The 21,654-nt window shown below is 43.4% G+C and overlaps 1 protein-coding gene across 8 annotated transcripts; it reads left to right on the forward strand.

Moving 5' to 3' along the window:
- The first annotated feature begins 3,327 nt into the window (after nucleotides 1-3,327).
- On the forward strand, nucleotides 3,328-20,501 carry Zmym5 (zinc finger MYM-type containing 5). 8 transcript variants are annotated; one of them, XM_038310642.1, is made up of 9 exons: nucleotides 3,328-3,471; nucleotides 4,448-4,503; nucleotides 6,656-6,855; nucleotides 8,622-9,079; nucleotides 9,262-9,352; nucleotides 14,156-14,438; nucleotides 16,402-16,564; nucleotides 17,298-17,504; nucleotides 19,010-20,501. In XM_038310642.1, exons 4-9 carry the CDS (start codon nucleotides 8,699-8,701, stop codon nucleotides 19,745-19,747), a joined length of 1,863 nt encoding a protein of 620 aa, XP_038166570.1. In that variant the 5' UTR covers nucleotides 3,328-3,471; nucleotides 4,448-4,503; nucleotides 6,656-6,855; nucleotides 8,622-8,698; the 3' UTR covers nucleotides 19,748-20,501. The 8 variants fall into 8 exon arrangements, with proteins under 8 accessions (XP_038166570.1, XP_038166565.1, XP_038166568.1 ...); XM_038310643.1 differs by lacking the exon at nucleotides 3,328-3,471 and adding an exon at nucleotides 3,647-3,676; XM_038310644.1 differs by lacking the exon at nucleotides 3,328-3,471 and adding an exon at nucleotides 3,846-4,151.
- Nucleotides 20,502-21,654: the final 1,153 nt, after the last annotated feature.

A 21,654-nucleotide genomic window follows, 5' to 3' on the forward strand; every position in this document is an offset into this window, starting at 1 on the left:
GGTGATACACAGATTAATGGAGATGGGTTAAATTAATATGTAAGAGCCATGGAGGCTGGAGAGATGGCTCAGAGGTTAAGAGCATTGCCTGCTCTTCCAAAGGTCCTGAGTTCAATTCCCAGCAACCACATGGTGGCTCACAACCATGTGTAATGAGGTCTGGTGCCCTCTTCTGGCCAGCAGGCATACACACAGACAGAATATTGTATCCATAATAAATAAATCAATATATATATAAGAAAAGAGCTATGTAGTAGGAGCTGCAGGCAGGCCTGCTTTTCGTCCCGCCTGGCTCCCGCATGCCTGGCTAGCTTATGCCCTGAAGTAACAACACACAAATTGTATTCTTTTAAACACTGCTTGGCCCATTAGCTCTAGCCTCTTATTGGCTAACTCTCTCATCTTGATTAACCCATTTCTAATAATCTGTGTACCACCATAGAGTGGTGGCTTACCGGGAAGATTCTAGCCACTGTCCGTCTTGGGTAGGAGAAGCATGGCGACTGCCTGAGGCGTCTGCCTCACTGCCTTCTTCCCAGCATTCTGTTCTGCCCACTCCACCCACCTAATTTTCTGTCCTATCAAAGGGCCAAGGCAGTTTCTTTATTAACCAATAAAAGTAACACATAGACAGATGACCCTCCTCCATCAGAACTAGCCAATAAGCTAGAGCTAATGAGCCAAGCAGTGATTTAAAAAAAATATAGCTTCTGTGGGATTATTTTTGGGTCTAAGCTGCCTGGTGGTTGGGAAACAAGTGGTCGCCTCTCACAATTGGTGCCCAACATGGTGCCAGGTGAAGATGGACACTTCCCAGACTAGCTCAGAACTGAGAACCATAGAGTGTTATTTATTTAGGGGTAGACTCACAGGTTACAGTTCTCTCTGCTTGAATGGGGGAACAGCAACTGAATACTGCAGTTGGAAGAGAGGCCAGACATGTGCTTTACCTAGGAATTTATAGTGATAAAAGGCCACACCCGTGTAGGCAGGTAACTTAAAGGCTACTACTGGCTGTAGGAATTCCTACAGCAATCCCTTATGGCTGTAGGAATTCCTACAGCAATCCCTTAGTCAAATAAACTCCTGTAGTTCTAACTTACTGTGTGTGGCACTCTTCTATAGTAGCATCAAACTCAACATATCAACATACTAAAGGAACAGTTGTTATTTTTGTCATTACTGGGGAAAACATACTTTAACGTTTAATTATTAATAGTACTAATGCTAAATATTGCGGAGATGGATTTTCAGAAAATACACAACTTGTAGCTGGCAAACCTAACATTAAATCTCTCCAAATCTAAGGAGCTTTTGTGTATCAACTTAATGTACCTACAGCTTCGTATTTCCAAATACCTAAACATAAAAAGATAGTTATCATCTTCAGCAATTATTGAAATGTTTTATCACATTTATTTTCAAACAGTCGTTGAAGACTTAATAAAATGCTGATGTTGGGAATGTCCACGATGTAAAGCATTAGAAAGGCTTATTTAGCTCTCCCATCACTACATAGACAAGAACATGACTTAGAGGTTTATATGCTTGTTATTGAATAAATGTGCTTTTATGGTACTTCAGAAAAAAAAGGGGGGAATTGGACATGTGTTTTAAACGTCGAAAGTATGCATCCAATAAATGCGTGATTGTATGTATGCACACACCTATGTGCGTAGGTTGGCCAGTAGAGGGCACTGGCTCCCCGGGAACTGGAGTTGCTGGCACTTGGAAAACGCCACAGGAGGATGCAAACTCTGGTTTGCTTCTCTAAGAGCAGTATGCACTCTTAACTGCTGAGATGTCTCTCTATCGCATTCCTCCCCAGCTTCCTGTATATGAGACAATGCCAGGTATCCCAGGGCACCTTGGCTGATCCTGCCACTTCCACCCCTTGAATGTTGGTTGTCCCGTGATGTGGGATCTGTTTGTTTTGAAATCGTATCTGAGGCAAAAGCAAAACAGCGGTGGTGTAATTTTTACAATTCCAACACTCCAGAGGCAGGAAAAGGATCTACAGTTTGAGGCCAGACTATGCTAGTTAATGAAACATTATGTATAAAAAAATATAAAAAAAGAATTATATATTTTCGCACATCATACAGCAACTTGGTCCATCACCCATTACTTCGATCTAATGCAACAGCATCAGCTGTAATCCCAACAAACCGCCAGGGCGAGGTTCATCTGCTAGGTTTTAACAGGGAGTCCTGGAAATCCCGCACCATGACATCTGCAGCAGACGTAGTTGTAGACTGGGAACAAAAGACCCTCGTGCCGCCCTCCCGCGGCTCCGCTCCGAACGCGCCCGGCCGGGCTCCCGGTCGAGGGTCGCTGCCCACGGGGCCACGTCGGGCAGGAGGAGCGAAAGGCGCGGTGGCCCAGGCCCCGTCAATGTAGGGCACAGGCGCTGGGCAGGCCCGGGAGAGCGCGCTCTGCCTGGCACCGACGGCCGAGCCCGGACAGCCCGGGTACCCGGGGCGCGCACCGTCGTGTGGCCCGGCCGCAACCTAGGCGCGCAGGCCCTTAGCCGCCGAGGGCACGGCCGATGGCAGAGCGCGGTCAGGGCTGTCAGCGCCAAGTTTCCCGGCCCCACGGGGTTCGGTTCTGATGGGCACCAAGTTGTCCCAACAGATCCCACAAAATGGAGGACGACGTCTCCTCCCGCCGCAGCCATGGCGGAGGTGGGGGACCATTCCCACGGGCGAGGCAAGGTGGAAGCGCCCGCACGGCCGCCAGCGCGCCAGTCCCCTGCAGCCGCGGCCCGGCCCGCCCCCTCGGCCCGCCGCAGGCACTGCGGGGCTCGGCCGTCTCCCGGGTCTTGGCGACCTGGACAGGGAGGACGCCGGGGCATCGAGGCCGCGTCGCTCCTCGGGCAGAGTCGCGGGGGACCGCGGCGACCGTCTGGAGGCCGAGGCCCGGTGGCCCGATCCCGGCCCCGCGGGAAGCCTCGACGAAGACTCCCCCGCCCCGAGGCCGCGCGGCGATCCGTACCTCGGGCCTCGCCTCTCGGGCTCCTGACCCCGGCGGACCCGGCGAGTGGGGGCGGGGCGGGGGCACCGAGGGAGGGAGGGAGGGAAGGAGGAAGGGAGGGAGGGAGGGAAGGAGGGAGGGAGGGAGGACTGAGCCCGAGGCTGGCGGCGGGGTGAGGGGGGGGTGAGGGAACGGCAGGCACGAGGGCGTGGCCCGGTTTTGACGGACAGCCGGTCTGACTACCTCACCTAGGAGGGTCCTGAACGAAGGCCGACGGAGCCAATAGACATGCCCGAGGCATTCCGGGCCGCCTTCGCCAGCAGCCAATGAGCGTGCGGAGGGCGGGGCCTCCCAGGGCTCCGCCGTGCCGCCGCCTCCTCTACCTCCTCCTCACCAGCGCTAAAGCCGGGACTGGACCGAGCGGAGTTGTGCGTGTCGCTGAAGCGGGGTGGGCCGGGGGAGGGGAGGTTCGTTCCGCGGAGCTGCAGCCAGAACCGGGTGAGGCTTATCCCCGCTGTCTTTCCTGTCGAGGGCCGCGGAGAGTGGGGGTGGCTGGGAGCAGCGCAGCCTCGGGAGGAGGAGGCAGAGGCGGGGGCGACTGGGGAGGCGGAGATGGGTGAGGGCAGCCTCGGGAGCCTCCCACCGACCCGGGCTTAGCAGCCCGCGGCGGCCGGTGTCGCCGCTGCTGCGTTGGGGCCTCGGGGTGCGCTGGGGGCCGCGCTCATGTCCCGGGCGGCTTCGCGTGCGACCCGAAGGCTGGGGGCTGGGGGAGCGGGTGGGTGGGGCGGATGCTGGGGCGCGGGGGACTTAGGGTGGGGGTGGCGGCGGCCAGAGGTCTCGGGGTGTTTTCCTTTTTGTGCAGCGGGCGGGTGAGCGCGTGGGCGGGTGGGCAATCGGGTGAGGAGCCCGTTAGACCCCCCCGCCTAGTGGCTGCACTCTCACCTCGTCTGTCTGATCTAGCTTCCAAGTTTTCTGTGGTGGGGGAGCCGCTTAAGTCCTGTGGCGTTTTTTCTTTCGCTCCTCTCCACCGCGCTGTGCAGCAGCTTCTAGTCTTAGTGGAGCAATTTCTTATGTCTGACTTGGTGCCTGTCGTGGGCTCCAGAGGCGTAGGAATCTTAGGTCCCGGGCAAGTGCTTGCGGCAAATGGAACCAGTTGTTGAACCCCTTCCACCTTCTTGGTACTTAATTGATGGCGGTGACGCAGGGTGGACTTGGGAGAAATAGGATTCGAATCTCTTGCTGGCTTGGAGGACGCGCTTATCCTTCTGCGCAGCTGTGCACTCTTCCTAATTCTGAAACTGGAAGGAATAGTTTTTTAGTAGTTGATCTCTGTTTGGAAAAGGTTGCTAGAATAGCTCTGGAATGATTTCACCTTTTTACTTCCTCCTCTGGTGGTCAGGGTTGGTGCTACCTCCTCGCTATTGGTGCTAAAGGATTTTTTTTTTTTTTTTTTGGTTTTTTTCTCTTATTCTAGAACCTTCAAGCCAATCTGGTGAAGCATTTGACAGAAGCAAGGAAAACATCTCCTTTGTGAGTCATTTTGGGTAGCTTTCCTGTTTAAACTTACTAGGATAGACTGTTCCATATGAGATTTGCTTTTCTGTTACTTCGAAAAAATGCTGCTTGAGTGAGTGGTCTCTGGCCGGAAAGCCGAGCCAGTGCAATCTGTGTCAAGAGACACATCTGTAAGTAAGTACTCCTAACGCTGCTGTTTTTTTAGAATTCTTTAATGAGACTAAGCTCCAATTCATTAAAATGAGGTTTTAAAGTAAAAGTTAAATACCTAAAAAATTACTGACAAATGTTTTAAGATTGAGGAAGAGCAGATTAGCGAATTACAGTTCTTTTCCTTCTTGAAAGATTTTATTTCCCATGTAAAAGTGTTCTGCTTGTATGTCTATGCCGTTTGGATGCAGTGTTCAGGGAGACCAGAAGAGGGCAGGGGATCCTTTGGAACTAGACAGCAGGTTGTGAGCTGTTCTAGAGTTGTGGGGACTTAAACCCTTGGAAGAGCAGCCAATTATTTTAACCCCTGAGCCTTCTCTCCAGCCTCTGTGATCTCTCATGTAGTACTTGTTAGACATAACTTTTTTATTTTTAAAAAAATATTAAAAGTGTGTGTGTGTGTTGTCTTTGTGTTCCTGAGGAAGCCAGAAGAAGGTGTTGAATCTGCTGTAGCTGGAGTTACAGGTATTTGCGAGTAGGGTCAGTTGGGTGCTGGAAGCAGATGCTGGTCCTCTGGAAAAGCAGCAAATGCTCCTAACTGCTGAACATCTATCTATCTAGCCCCTGCCCGATGTAGGGTATAGTATCAGACAGAATTCTCGGTCTACCCGCCCCCCCTCCACTCTACAAGAATAACTAGTGTTTTTAACTGCTGAGCCTCTCTAGTTCCCCAGTCTCCTTCCTACCTCCTCTAGCAACCCACCAGGGTTTCTCTTTGTAGCCCTCTCTGTCCTGGAACTTTCTCTATATATCTGACTGCCCTCCAACTCAGAAATCCTCCTGCCCTTGCTTTGTGAGTGCTGGGATCAAAGGAATACACCACCACACACAGTTCAGTCTCCATTTTTAAAAGCTAGACAGAGAGCCTGGCGCCCTCCTTTAATTCCAGCACTGGGGGGGGGGGGCAGAGGCAGGCAGATTTCTGTGAGTTCGAGGTCAGCCTGGTCTACAAGAACTAGTTCCAAGACAGGCCCCAAAGCTACAGAGAAACCCTGTCTTAAAAAACCAAAAAAAGGAAGGAGGGGAAAAAAATGACTGTGTCAGCCTTTGCTTCCCTTTGAAACTTCACAAGTCAGGCTGCTACCAACTACATTTCTCTTCTCATTCTATCTTACATTTACAGTTCATCAGGAAGGGACACTGGTGCAGGAACCTAAAGGCAGAAGCTCTAGCTACTTGCTTGATTGTTCCCCATGCCTGTTTTCTATAACCCAAGACCTCCTGCCCTTGGGGTGACACCACCCACACCAGGCAAGGCCCTCCTACATTGTTCAACAACCAAGGAAATGCCCTACAGACTTGCCTACAGGCCCATCTGATGGAGAACATTTGCCAATTTTATTATTTTTTTAATTTTCATATAAAAGCACCACAAAACAAAATTAAATTGACCCAAAGTCTAAACAACTGTAAAACTTCCCATTGAATGAATGGAGGATGTGACTGCTCCATGGTTGAGGGAGAAGGTTTTTATTGTAGCCTTGAGGACAGTACAGGCAGAGGCATCTGGAATAGTCCAGAGCAGGGCCTTCAGAATGGTCTGTATCATGGACTTAGAGGGGGACCAAAGAGACGGGACTAAGAGGGCATATGAGAACTTGGGATGGGAGGCCATGAGGTAAAGTTTAGGGTGGGGTCAGGGTTAGAGGAGAGAGGATCCACAGAAACCTAAAGCCCAGAGGTCAGCAGACGTTTTTGGTATGCTTGGAGGGGCCACTTGTTAATCATGGATCCACAGTTTCCTTTGGACCTCATGAGATAGAAATTTTTAAGTATTTGCCTATACATTGCCAGTATACATTTAGAGACTTTACCATTTCATGGTTTTTTGCTTTTTTTGTTTTTTGAGACAAGATCTTGTTATCTAGACCTAACTGTCTTGGAACTTGGTAAGTCAGTGGTTCTCAACCTTCCTAATGCTGCAACTCATTTTTTTTGTATGTTTGTTTTGAGACAGCATCTCTGTAGTCCTAAGCTGTCCTGAAGCTCTCAACGTAAACCATGCTGACCTTGAACTCAGAGATTCATTTGCTTCTGCTTTCTGAGCGCTGGGATCAATGAAGTGCACCACACAAACTCCGATTCATTCATTTTTTAATGGCAGCTTTCACTATGTTGAAAAAAATCAGAATCTTCCATTTATCATCTATTAGCGAGGTATCCTATTAATTAAAAAATATTACTGTTTATAGGTAAAATTTTCTATTGGAAAAATAAAATCAGAGAACAGTAACCGTCAAGATTTAAAATATCTAGGGCTGGAGATGTAGACTAGGCATATGGCACTTGCCTAGCATGTATAAGGTTCTAACATCATTCTTGGAACATATTAAGCTATAATCTCGTTTTATATCCCCATTTTGTTTATAATACAGAAAACTTAATTCAGTGAGATGTAGTAACTTGCTCAGTGTGACATAACCAAGTGGTCAAACAGTAACTTTTCTCTTTTGAGCAGAGTAAATGGTTTCATGTCAACAAACTAGAAGCATCATTTAGTAGAGAATCTCAATAAAAGAAAGGTTTCTGAACCAGGCAGTGGTGGTGCTTGCCTTGAATCCCAGCACTTGAGGCAAATGCAGGTGGATCTCAGTAAGTTCGGTGTCACAGCCTCGTGGTGATACACAGATTAATGGAGATGAGTTAATTTCTAAGATATGAGTTAGCCAGAAATATGCTTAAGCTATTGGCCAAACAGTATTGCAAATAATACGGTTTCTGTGTGATTATTTTGGGTCTGAGCTGCTGGGCAGCCAAGAAACGAACAAACGGTCTTACTACAACACCTCAGCTGTTGGTATTTAGTGGAATTTTATTTTTTAATTTATTTATAACTTTATTTAATGTGCATTGGTGTGAAAGTATCGGATTCCCTAGAACTGGATTTACAGATTGTTGTGAATTGTCATGTGGGTGCTGGCAATTGAACCTTGGTCCTCTAGAAGAGCAGCCCAGTGCTCTTAACTACCGAGCCATCTCTCCAGCTTCTGGAATAATTTTATTTTCTTGTTAGGTTGGTTTCAGGGTTTTTTTTTTGGTTGTTTTTTTTTTTTTTGTTTTTTTTTTTTTTTTTGTTTTTGTTTTTTTTTTTTTTTTTATTTTTGAGACAGTGTCTTCGTTTAGCTCTGAATGTTCTGGAACTTGCTATATAGACCAGACTCGCCTCAAACTGAGAGATCCTCCTGCCTCTGCTTCTGCCTCTCAAGTGCTGAGCACTGCCTGCTCTTCAAAGGTCCTGAGTTCAATTCCCAGCAACCACATGGTAGCTCACAAGCACCTATAATGGCGTCTGGTGCCCTCTTCTGGCCTGCAGGCATACACACAGATAAAATAATGTATACATAATGAATGAATGAATGAATGAATGAATAAATAAATAAATAAATAAATAAATAAGAAAAAAGGTGTGTGCCACCATGCTTGGCTGATACATTTTTTTTTTTTTTTTGTTTTTCAAGTTTATTTTTTTACTTGTGTGTCTGTGTGGACATATGCAGTTGTGGATGTAGGTGCTTATGTAGTCTAGAAAGAGGGTGTCAGAACCCCTGGAGCTGGAATTAAATGCAGGTGTGAGCCTCCTGATAGAGGTGCTGGAAACCGAACTTGGGTCTTATGTAAGAGAACAATAGAAACTCCTAACTGCCAAGCAATCTTTTTTTTTATTTTAAATTTAAATTATTTTATTTTTTTTTTTTATTTTAAATTTAAAGAAACTTAGGCTATTTTTGTTGTAAGTCGAGAGTAGCATAAAGTGATCATGGTTAGTATCAAATTGCATAATTCCCATCAAACACCAGAAAGAAGTAGAATTTAACAAAGTGGTGAACAGGAAAACTGAATGAGTATCACTTGAGTTGTTTGTTACAATCTTATCAGTGCTATTACTGCAGTAAAGTGAAAATGCTCTTTTCTGTCTCTTACAGATTCTTCCGTGTGAGTAAAGACTCAGCGGGAAGATCAGTTGACAGTTCAGGCTCATGCTTTCCTAGGAAAGTTGGCCATGGCAGCTCACCTCACAGATGTGGGTTCTTCAGTCAGTGCATCTGGAAGCTCACCAGTGGAAGATGATGATGTTGTGTTTGTTGATTCGATACAGCCTCCAATTTGTGCTCCAGCAGTAGCTGAGGAAAGAAACTTTGTAGTTGCATCTTCAAAACATGAAAATCCACAAGGAAATTACTCCATAATTCCTCCTTTACGAGATTTAACTTCTCAGAAGGGAAATATATGTGAAACAATTGTTATTGATGATGAAGGGGACACAGAAATAAATGGAGGGGAGGAGAAAAATCCTACCAATTTTACTGAATGGGGACCTCATGGAAACAAAGACAGTACCAAAAATTTGGATTTCTTCATTTCCAGTCTATCAAGAAGTAAGGTAAATTCAGGAATGGGTACGAATAGTATCACTACAGAATTGACTCTACTAATTCTAATGTTACAATTTTAGACGCTGGGTGAGATAGGAACGTAAAGATTGTACATCACTGTACCAACTTGGGAGATGTCACTCAAGGATTTAGTGTTAATGTACAAACATCCTCGTCTTTAACTTCACAGACCCAGCCTGGAGTAGGACCTTTCAATCCTGGTAGGCTGGATGTAGCAGATGCGCTCCAGAATGGAAGATGTGCAGCACATCCCAACCCTGGTAAGCAGTAAGTGGTATTATTTGCCTTGTATTGAGTACATTTAGATTTCTGTGAGTCTACTCAATGTGCCTGGAGGTCAGGGCTGTCTTCCTCTGTTGGCCTCTACCTTATTTTTTGAAATAGTTTTTTTTATACTGACCTTGAAGCTCACCAGTTCACTTAGATTGGTTACCTGGCAAGCCCCAGTGATCTGTTTTTCTGTCTTCCAAACACTGGGATTATAGATGAATGCTTTTTTTTGTTTGTTTGTTTGTTTTTTCTGTGTAATCTTGGCCATCCTAGAACTTACTCTATAGACCAGGCTGGCCTTGAACTCAGAGATCTTTTTCTTTTCTTTTTAACCTTAAAAAAAAAATGTCTTTAAGGGTCTCAATATGTAATCATTGGCTGCTCTGAAGCTCACTATGTAGATCAGGCTGGCCTCAGACTCAAAGAAATCCTCCTGTCTCTTGTCTCCTGAGTGCAGGGATTAAAGGTATGTGCCACCATTACTGGCTTAATCTATTTATTTGTGTATATGTGTGTGTATGTATATATATAATGTTATTATTACTATCTTCAAGACAGAGTTTCTCTGTAGCTTTGGAGCCTGTCCTGGAACTAGCTCTTGTAGACCAGGCTGGGCTGGAACTCACAGAAATCTGCCTACCTCTGCCTCCTAAGTGCTGGGATTAAAGGCATACGCCACCACTGCCTGGCTTACTGGTTTAATTTAAAAAGAAAACTTTAGATTTGTGTGTTTGTGTGTGTTTGCATGTTTGCTACAGCTCATGCAGCGGTCAGGAGGGCAGCTTGCAGTGATCAGTTTTTTCCTACTCTCTGGGATCTGAGTATGCAACTCGAGTTGTCAGGCTTGGCTACAAGTGACTTTACCCACTAAGCCATCTCATTGGCCTGCGTTTTGTTTATTTGTTTTATTCTGTTTCCCACTTGATTTGTTTTATTTAGTTTCACATGGGTACTGGAGATCAAACTCAGGTCTTCATGCTTGTAAAGTGTGGGACAAGCATTTTATTAGATATGCCATTGCAGCTCCCATAGCTGTTCCTTTTAGAACTCATATCTGTTATATTCTATATAAAAAAATTTATTGGCTTTCAGATGAAGATAATGTTACTTAATATACTTCTGAAGTCTTTTGTACCTGCAATTCGGAGAGGTTAGTTTTTGTAAAATCTAAAGTAATGTATGTCTTAACTGTTTTTAAGGGCTGAATCAGTAACTCTTAGGGCTTTTCTAAAGTTATGTATGTGGGGTTTAAGAGGCTGAGGTGGGGACGAATTTGGGGTTTGATATTTAGTGCTTTTTTTGAGGTGTTGAATTTTAAGAACTAAAAAGTAAAGGACCTAACAACTCAAACTTAGGTTCATGGTGCATACCTGTAATCCTAGCACCCACTTCATGGGTAGCTGTTGTCACGTGCAGCCTTATCTAAAGAAACTGATGAAAAAGTCCAGGTGCAGTGTCATAGGCCTTCATTCCAGCAGTGGGACCTAGAAGCAGGTGCATCTCTGCGCTTAAGATCAACCTCGTCTATATAGCAAGTTTGAGGCCAGCCAGGGCTGCATGGTGGGATTCTGTTGCCTTCAAAAGAAATCTATAGAGTTTTTTTTGTCATCCTTGTGTTGTTTTTGTCTTGCTTTAAAAACACTTGGAGCTATGTTAATGATTTTATCTAATTTATTTATTTTACACCCCAGTCACAGTTTCTCCTCCCTCATCCTCCCATCCCTCCTGTGGTAATGATTCAAATACATTATGCTTTTAGTAACTAGGTAATTCCTGTCTCTCCTGAAACTTAATTAGGAATAAGATAAAAACTAATAAAATATCCAGCAGGGAGATAGCTCATAGGTAAAATGCTTGCTGCCTAAGGAGCGGTTGTGGGGCATGCCTTTAATCCCAGTATTTGGGAAGCAGAGGCAGGTGGATCTTAGTGAGTTCGAAACTAGCTTGGTCTACAAAGTGAGTTCTCGGACAGCAGGGTTGCTAAACAGAGAAACGCTCTCAAAAAAGAAAAAAAAGATTAAAACATACGGAGACTGTAGTTCAGATGCTTAGACTCCACATAAAAACTGAGTGGGCGTGGCAGCCTCCCTAAAATCCTAACATATGGGAAATGGAATCTTGCAATCTCTAGAGCAAACTAGATAGCCAGATTAACTGAATTCAGTCAGCGGAAGAAATGGCCACAGATTTTACAGTGATTCTAATGCTTGCTAAACTTTTGGATGAACTGTCTAACCTCTAAGTCTTAATTTCCCGTGTGTGTGTGTGTGTGTGTGTGTGTGTGTGTGTGTGTGTGTAGTGTATAGTGTATAGTGTGTAGTGTGGTTTTTGTTTTTTGATTTTGAGACAGGGTCTCACTATATCTCTAGCTGTTCAGAAACTCACTATATAGAATAGGAGAGACTCAAACTCACAAAGATCCACACCCCTCTACCTCCCAAATGCAGGAATTAAAGGAGTGCACCATCGTACCCATTTTCCCTTGGTTATATTATATGGAAATGTCTGAGTCCAGGCTCTTTTTCTATGCCTGCTGCATGTTGATCCACATATAAAGTTCTCAGCTACTGCTCCAGCACCATGCCTGTCTGGTTCCCATAATATTCATGGGCTTAATCCTCTGAAACTGTAAGCAAGCACCTAATTAAATGCTTTCTTTTATAAGACTTGTCTTGGGGCTGGAGAGATGGCTCAGAGGTTAAGAGCACTGGCTGCTCTTCCAGAGGTCCTGATCTTTAAAAAAAAAAAAAAAGACTTGTCTTGGAGCCGGGTGGTGGTGGCGCACACCTTTAATCCCAGCACTTGGGAGGCAGAGGCAGGTAGATGATCTCTGTGAGTTTGAGGCCAGTCTGGTCTACAAGAGCTAGTTCCAAGCCAGGCTCTAAAACTACAATGAAACCCTGTCTCGAAAAAAAAAAAAAAAAAAAAAAAAAACAAAAAAAAAACAACTTGTCTTGGTCATAATGTCTCTTCACAGCAGTAGAACAGTGACTAAGACAGCTTCTTCTGGTCTTAAAATGCATCCCGAACATGTGGCATAAGAAATTTTGACTAAGACTTCAAATAGAATAGAAACACTAATACCTCCCTCTCCCTTCTCCCAGTCGGTAAATTAATAAAGATAGGATATATGGAACTGAAGCTGTCCTAGATCTCAGCCAGTCATGTTGGCCTCAGCAGCACCATACCCAGCCAGAAGTTTTTATTTAGGTATTTAAATATTTACCTTGTAAAATTGTACACACTTTATGTATGTGCCAAAGTGATTTTATCAGATAAATTATCATCTTAGGCAATATAATAATGGTTTCTTAGTGCTGGAGAAATGGCTTAGCAGTTAAGAGCACTGCTGTTCTTCGGAGGACCTGGGTTCCATTCCCAGCACCCACATGACAGCTCATAACTGCCTGAAACTCCAGTTCCCCGGAATCTTTACACCAATGCACATAAAATAAAAGTTTTTTTAAAAAATGATATCCTTGTTTCCTAATTATATAAAAATGTGCTTTCCTTAAATATCAGTAAGTCCACAAAACACAACTATTTTGGGAGTTGAGTTTTATTTCCCCCATAGCCTTAGCAATGACAAATCTTGTTAAAATTACTGTTTTTTTCCTGCTGCTGCTTAAATCTGGCTGGCTATTTAAGTTTAAGTAAGCAGAGGAAGTGATCCCAGTGTAACTTCTATTTACCCTACAGCTGACTATGTATTCCATTTATTCCTTACAGCACTAGGGAATTAGGTATAATCCCAGTATATAACAGAAAAGGCTAGCCAGAGGAATTTTTTTTTTTGCTGATAAAAGAAAATATTCCTGATAATTCAAATTTGTATTAGGTACATTTTTAAGATTTTGTTGTTGTTGTTGTTCTTTGTTTTTTGTTGTTGTTGTTGATGTTGTTCTTTATTTTTCAAAACGTAGCTGTGGAGCTTGACCTTGAACTCGTTCTATAGATAAACCTGCCTCTGCTGGGATTAAAGGCATGAGCCACCACTACCCGGCTAAGAAGTTGTTTTTTTTTATGTTTTTTATTTTTTTAAAACATTTATTTATTATATATAGTGTTTTGCCAACATTTATGCTTCCACACCAGTAGAGGGCACCAGATCTCAATTGTTATGGTTGTGAGCCACCATGTGATTGCTGGGAATTGAACTCAGGACCTATGGAAGAGCAGCCAGTGCTCTTAACCTCTGGGCTATCTCTTTATTAATTACCTTAAAAAATAGCTGTGTTTAAGTACCTGAAAAACAGCTTGAGGTAGGAGGGACATATTTTGGCTCATGGTTTGAGGTAATACAGTCCATCACAGCAGGGAAAGATGACAAGTAGCTCCAAAGCTGGAGGAGCCAGAGGCAGCTGCTTGTAACGCTTGCTTTTGGAGATAGTCTTGCCCGGGCTAGCCTTAATCTTGTGGTCTTCCTTTTTGTTATATTTCCATCACACTATGATTATAGGTTATGCCACCATACAGGATAACACTTGCTTCTTACGGTACAGCAGAGAGCAGGAGCTTGAACCAGGCTATAGTGCTGTAACCTTTGCCCTTCCCTTAGCCCCTGTCTCTACCAGGTAGGCCCTGTATCCACCAGATGGAGACAATTGTGGAAACAGGTGAATGAACGGGAAACATTTCGTACCCAGTTAAACAGTAGGAGGAATCCTGGATTGGTTGTCAAAGTATTTTACCTTAACCACATGCTTATGAGTCTCTTAAAGCCTTAAATTCAAATGTGTCCTAATGTGTATTTTTATTTATTCTATGACTTTTTCCTACGCATTTTGATTTAGATTCCTGGATCTCCCAGTCAGCATCATTTCCTCGTAACCAGAAACAACAAGGGGTGGATTCTTTATCACCAGTGGCCTCACTTCCTAAACAGATCTTCCAGCCCTCAAACCAGCATCTTACTAAACCTGTTAAAATCACTTGTGCAAACTGCAAAAATCCTCTACAGAAGGGGCAGACAGCTTATCAACGGAAAGGATCAGCTCACCTCTTTTGTTCGACCACCTGCCTTTCTTCTTTCTCTCATAGGCGGACTCGAAAGACACGGAATGTAGCATGTAAAAAGTAAGCAGACCTCAGCGTTTCTCCATGTGGGTAATGCCACCAATATGAATAAATACTCTGGGTATAACTGTAAGCTAGACTAGTAGGTGTTGCAGAGATGTTTTCAAGTTGTTTTTTTTCCTTTAAGATTTATTTATGTATATGAGTGTTCTGTCTGCCTGTACCAGAAGAAAGCATCAGATGCTACTGTAGATGCTGTGAGCCACCAATTGGTTGCTGGAAATTGAACTCAGGACCTCTGGAAGAGCAGCCACCACTGTTAACCACTGAGCCATCTCTCCAGCCCCAAGCCCCATTTTCAGGTTTTTAAAAATTGGGGTGCTTAGTACCCTTCTCTTAGGTGCTACGTTTGCCCCCCCCTTTCTTTTAGTTTTTTTTGTTTTTGTTTTTGTTTTTTTTTTTGTTTGTTTGTTTGTTTTTGTTTTTGTTTTTTTGGGGTTTTTTTGCGACAGGGTTTCTCTGTGTAGCTTTGATGCCTGTCCTGGAATCCACTCTGTAGACCAGGCTGGCCTTGAACTCACAGAGCTTTGTCTGCCTCTCTGTGATTAAAGGTGTATGACCACCGCCCCGCTTATTTTTTTATTATTTTTTTAATAATATATATATTGTTTATATATATTATTTTAATATATATTTTAAATATATATTTATATATATTACTTTGTTTGTTTGAGACATGGTTTCTCTGTAGCTTTGGAGCCTGTCCTGGAATTTGCTCTGTAGACCAGGCTGGTCGCACATAGTGAACTCACAGAGATCCACCTGCCTCTGTTCTCCCGAGTGCAGGATTAAAGGCTTGGACCACCACCGCCAGCTTCAAATTTATTTTCATGGGGCTATAGAGATGGCTCAGTGCTTTAGAGTACTGGCTGCTCTGATTTTTCCAGCATCAGGTTAACTATAGTTAACTCCAGTCCCAGGGAATCCAACACCCTCTTCTGGCCCCAATGGGCATTGCATCCATGTGATAAATATACATGCAGGCAAAATAACGATACATATAAAACGAAAATAAAGACAAAAAAATTTAAGTGTGTGTGGGTGTGTAGGTACAAGTGCCCCAAAATTCAGAGATGTTGCGTCACCCAGTAGCTAGGATTAACAGGTGGTATTGAACTGCCCCACGGAGGCTTAGGTTCTCTATACAGTAGTACATGCACCCAAGAGCCATCTGTTTGGCACCATTGGTTTTGCTTTTTCTTGCCAGCGGTTTGGTTTGTTTGCTTGCTTTTGCTTTTGTTTTTTTAAGAATTTATTTATGTGTATGAGTGTTTTGCCTGTGTCTAAGTATATTCCGTGCATGCTTGGTGCCCTCAGAGGCCCAAAGAAGATGTGAGGTTCACTGGAACTAGAGTTATGGACAGTTGTGAGCCACCATGGGGGTGCTAGGAATCAAACCTAGGTCATCTGCAAGAGTAACCAGTACCCTTTTTTGGGGAGGAGTCGGGGTTTCAAGATGGTTTCTTCATGTATCTCTGGCTGTCTTGGAAGTCACTCTGTAGACCAAACTGGCCTCCAACTCAAAAGAGATCTGCCTGACTTGCCCCAAGTGCTGGAATAAAAGGTGTGGGCCACCACCACCCAGTACAGCCATTGCCCTTAAACACTACGCTGTCTCTAGCCCCAATGAGCAGCATTTTTTAAACTTTCTAGAATGCTAAGAATTTTAGTGCTTTTGTTGTTTTGTTTTGTTTTGTCAAGATAGGGTTTCCTTATGAAGTCCTAGTTCTCCTGGAACTTGCTCTGAGACAAGACTGCCCTCAAAATCACAGAGATCTGCTTGCTTCTGTCTCCCAGGTGCTGGGATTAAAGGCGTCTGCCAACATTCCCTGGCCTTTAGTGCATTTCTAAAGAGTTTACACTTGAATTTTCTTCTGTATTATTTAGGGAATAGTGGAAGTAAAGTTGAGAGTGGATTTTAAATCATGGTATCTTAAGACGTTTGTTTTCCCCTGTGTTGCAGAGATTCTCCTATGAAGACTGCAACCGTTATTCTTCCAGTGGAGTCAAGCAAGTCCTCATCAGAATTTTATACTGCATCTCTGTCTCCCTGTGAATACTACCAGGATCTCAGAAAAGACGCTTTTACGAAGTCAAGATGTATCATGTGCAATAAGTTAGGAGAGGTCTGACTCTTTATACAACTATTATTTAGGCTCATAGGCATAATGCTGGGTCTTAAGTACCACTGTAAACTCTGTCATCTACATGATATCTAGATTCTAGATTCTTAGGTTGGAAAACTATAAGATGTTAGAATTCTGTTTATTAAAAAGATTTACCACTGAGTAGTGGTGCACACCTTTAATCTCATCATCTGAGAAACAGGAACAGGCAGATCTCTGAATTTGAGCCCAAACTGCTCTACGTATAGTGAGTTCCTGGAGAGCCAAGGCTATATAATAGTGAGACCTGTCTCTCTCAAAAAATACTTACATATAGAGATAGATATACACCATTTTCATAGTGTAGAAAGTACATTTCTTTCTGTGGAATTAATTGTAATTCAGTAATTTAAGGACAGTGAAGAAAGCAACAGATCCTAAGAATGTGTGGGGTAAATAAATAGTTGGATACATGTTGAAGACGAGGAGCCAGGTATTATTCAGGCAGTCCTTTGTTTTACATTATCCTCAGTAGCTAAATCTGATGTTGAGTAACTGGGGGCCATTCAAATGAAAGACATAAATTTATTTTAGTTACAGCTTTAGAACCACCTTACTGCTAAAGGCACAGACTCCATTTTACGCATGGATGATGATTCCCTTCATCACCTCCCAAATATTTTTAAAAAGATTCAAATACTGTAGGGCAAATAAATTGTAAAATACTGTCTTAAGAAATTTTGTTTTCTTTTAGGTTCGTCATGAAATCAGTATTAACAGTGTAACACATAAACTGTGTAGTAACAATTGCTTTAATGAATACAGATTGACTAATGGTCTAATAATGAACTGCTGTGAACAGTGTGGCAAGTATATTCCCAAGAATACTGGACACAAGGTTCTGATTACGGGTCAGCAAAAGAGCTTCTGCTGCCAGAGTTGTGCCAGTGAATATAAAGAGGTAATTTCTTGTTTCATTTGTTTCTGTAATACTATTTCATGTACATGGGTGTTTTGCGTGCATGTTTGTTTGTGCATCGTATGTATCCTTGATGCCCTCAGAGGCCAGAAAAGAATGTTGGCGGTTCTGGAACTGTAGTTACAGACAGATGTGAAGCTACCATGTGAGTCTAGGAATCAAACCCAGATCCTCTGGAAGAGCAGCCACTGTTGATGGAATTTCTCTAGCCCTAATTTTTTTTTTTTAAAAAGATTTATTTATTATGTACATAATGTTCTTCCCGTGTGTGTGCCTGCAGGTCAGAAGAGGGCACCAGATCTCATTACAGATGGTTGAGCCAACATGTGGTTGCTGGGAATTGAACTCAGTACCTTTGAAAGCGCTGCCAGTGCTCTTAATCGCTGAGGCCTCTCTCCAGCCCTGCCCCTAGTGTGTGTGTGTGTGTGTGTGTGTGTGTGAGAGAGAGAGAGAGAGAGAGACAGAGAGAGAGGGAGAGCGAGAGAGAGAGGGAGAGAGGGAGGGAGGGAGAGAGAGATTGTGTGCATGTGATAGCAGTTCCCATGGAGGTCAGAAAAAGGCATCAGATCCCCTGGAGCTGGAGTTACAGGCATTTAGGAGCTAGCTGTACAGCATTGGTGCTGGGAACTCAGGCCCTCTTCAAAAGCAATACACACTATCTGCCTGCCTCTGCCTCCTTAGTGCTGTGATTTAAGGTGTTTACTGTCTTTGCCAGTTTATGCTTAGTTTTTTGTTTGTTGTTTCGTTGGTTGGGTTTTCAAGACAGGGTGTGTCTACATATCCCTGGCTGTCCTGTAATTCACTCTGTAGATCATGCTGGCCTCAATCTGAAAAGATCCACCTGCCTCTGCCTCCCACGTGCTGGGATTAAAGGCTTGCCCACCGCTGCCTGGCTTTATACTTATTTTTTTTTAATATACCTCATCTGTATGGATAATGTTTCAACAGTGTCAGATGAATTGCCAAACTGCTTTCCCAATTCAGAGCACATTGTGAAATTCCCACCAGAGCTGTAGTGACTTCGTTGTTTTTCACTGCGTCCCTGTGATGGTTCCACTTCTGTCTGTCAGTTGCAGCCTCCTGATAGGTGTGCTCTGCCTAGTTCTGCTTGTTTTTAGATTGGCAGTATGAGTGCTCTGCTTCATGTATCTCTGTACACTGAGTGCAGACCTTGGTTTACCTTACTTCTTTGATAGCTAACCGTGAGCCAATGCCTATCTTATTTCTGTATTTCAGTGGTGTTTTTTTTTTTTTTTTTTTTTTTTTTTTTTTTTTTTTTTTTTTTTTTGGTTTTTCGAGACAGGGTTTCCCTGTAGTTTCTAGAGCCTGTCCTGGAACTAGCTCTTGTAGACCAGGCTGGCCTCGAACTCAGAGATCCGCCTGCCTCTGCCTCCCGAGTGCTGGGATTAAAGGCGTGCGCCACCACCGCCCGGCTGTATTTCAGTTTTTTAAATGTCAATAAAATGGTAATCTCTCTTTCTTTACAGATAATGGAAACAAAATTAAAAATATCACTTTTACAAAACAGAAAAAGGAATGCTGTCAGAGAAGAAAATGAAAGACGATTATATGAATCAAGTACACTTTCAGAAAAAATAGGAGAAATACCAGAAAAAAAGGAGAAGATTTCAGAGGTAATAGAAGTTGCAGCAGAAAGTAGCTTAGACACATCAAGGGAGTCACATGTGAACTCAGCCCCTGTGACAGCAGTGCCTGATACAGTTCAAGAGCACCTGGGAGACGGGAGTTCAGACTCTGGTACGTCAGGTGTGCTATCTTCAGATCCAGGCTCCTGGCCCCGGATCTTGAATATGAAACAACGTGATAGTCTTGTCAAAAATGATCCACCTCAAATAAGAAATTTTCATTTTCCAAAGGACAACACGGGAAGGAAGTTTTCCGAAGCGTACTACACACGGATCCTTCCCAGCGGTGAGAAGGCCTGCAGGTCCTGGCTGCTCTACTCAGCCTCTAAAGATGCGGTGTTCTGCCTGTACTGCAGACTGTTTGGGGAAGGGAAAAATCAACTGAGAAATGAGAACGGGTGCAGAGATTGGCAGCATTTATCCCATATTCTTAGTAAACATGAAGAAAGTGAAACGCACGTCAACAACAGCGTTAAGTATTCAAAGTTAAAATCTAACTTGGAAAGTAAAACCGATGACGCTACAGACCACAGACTTAATGAAGATGGGGAAAATGGTGTGCTGCTGTTGTACACATAATGTCCTGTCTGCTCTAGACATGACAGTGTCAGCATCACCCAGAAAAGTTTAGTACCAGGAGCCAGTACCATTACACTGTGGCACTCTTAAGTGAAACTCTTACAGGGGTTCATCTCCAGTATGTCCAATAGCAAATAAGTAGTAAAAATATTCCTGTCCAGATGCAAAGGCAATTGGAGTGATAATTAAAAGCAGTTTGAGTTTTGTTACTATGTGGGCTCTCACCTTGTTAAAGTTGTTCTCAGAGGACTCCCACTTAATGGCCCAAGAGCCAAAGAATACAAGATACATACATAATAAGCATTTTTGACATTGTTAAAGAAATATGTTCAGGCCAGGCAGTGGGGGTGCACACCTTTTATCTCAGCACTCGGGAGGCAGAGGCAGGTGGATCTCTGTGAGTTACGAAGCCAGCCTGGTCTACAGAGCAAATTCCAGGACAGCCAGGGCTACACAGAAAAAAAAAAACAAAAACCTATCTTGGAAAACTAAAAAAAAAAAAAAAAATTCAAACAGTTTAAGAACAGAATAGAATCTGCAGCTACAGCTATTTGCTAGTAAACCAAATTCTTGTGTTTTTTTTTTAATGTTTTTCTCTTTGTGCAAATCAGTTCATTTGTTACACTAAATAAAGGTAATTTGAATTTATTGGCTTTATATTTTTCGTTTTCAATTTAATCTGTAAATGTTTTAGCTTTTGTTATATGAGAATTATAATTATAAAGAATATGTAGCTATTTTTATGTTAGTATGAATACAAGATACATATGTTTGTGTGTGTAGCTGCATGGTAGTGGCACACGCCTTTTTTTCCAGCACTTAGGAGGCAAAAGACAGGCAGATCTCTGTGAGTTCAAAGCCAGCCTGGTATATGGTATACATAGCAAGCCAGGACATCTAGGGCTACACAGAAAAACCCTGTCTACAAAACAAAAATGTGTGTGTATATTTAACTTTTCAGTGGTATACTTTTTCCTGTGAAAGTATATTCCATGTATGAAATTTGAAAAATTATGAATCTCAAAAAAATTTCTCAAGATTTAATTTCATTGTATTTTTTTCTTGTATGAAAACCCTTATGTGGTAGCCATAGTTGGAGCTTGGGACAGACAGAGACTCTGATATGGGTTTTCACACTATGGCCAGTGAATTCCTGATAAGGAGACTTGGTGAACACAGTATTTTTCCAGACGTTGGGGGTCAGGTAGCTGTAGGTCTTGGAGATGGCAAAGTTGCCCAGGGTGGCAGCCCCTGGCTGATTTTAGGCAGTCAGTACCAGCCATCATCAGAAGCTTCTTGGGTACAGGAGCAGAGACGATGCTAGTGCCATTGGGAACAGGGATGAGACATACCAGCACAGTCTCAGTGACCTGTCACCTTTTCATGGAATCATGTGGGACTTGTCAATCTTGTTCCCACAGTAGTCTCTCTGCATAGGAACAGTGGAAACCTTGGCCAAGGTGATGGCCCCTTGGGTGGCAGCCACTACCTTCTTGGAGCACTTAAGAAGACCAGCATGACCATTGTAGTCCCCAAAACATAGTGACAGGCTGGAGAGATGGCTCAGTGGTTAAGAGCACTGCCTGCTCTTTCAGAGGTTCTGAGTTCAATTCCGAGCAACCACATGGTACCCTCTTCTAGAATATAGGCATACACACACAGAGTACTATACATAATAAATCTTTTTTTAAAAAAAAGTGACAAAAGCCTTGAACCTGGTCTGCTGGCCAGCCTGAGTCTGTTTCCTCACCTGCATGATGTTTAGAACCTCATCCTTTAGGAATGAACCCAGGAGAAAAGTAATCTAAGATTCCTTAATGGGCAGGGAGAACAGGGAGATCTCGAGATCTCCAAGGACTTTGGTAGTAAGCTTTCTTGTTGGGACTGCCAGCCCACACATACTGTTA

This window comes from Arvicola amphibius, chromosome 13, assembly GCF_903992535.2.
Source record: "Arvicola amphibius chromosome 13, mArvAmp1.2, whole genome shotgun sequence".
Lineage (NCBI taxonomy): Eukaryota > Metazoa > Chordata > Mammalia > Rodentia > Cricetidae > Arvicola > Arvicola amphibius.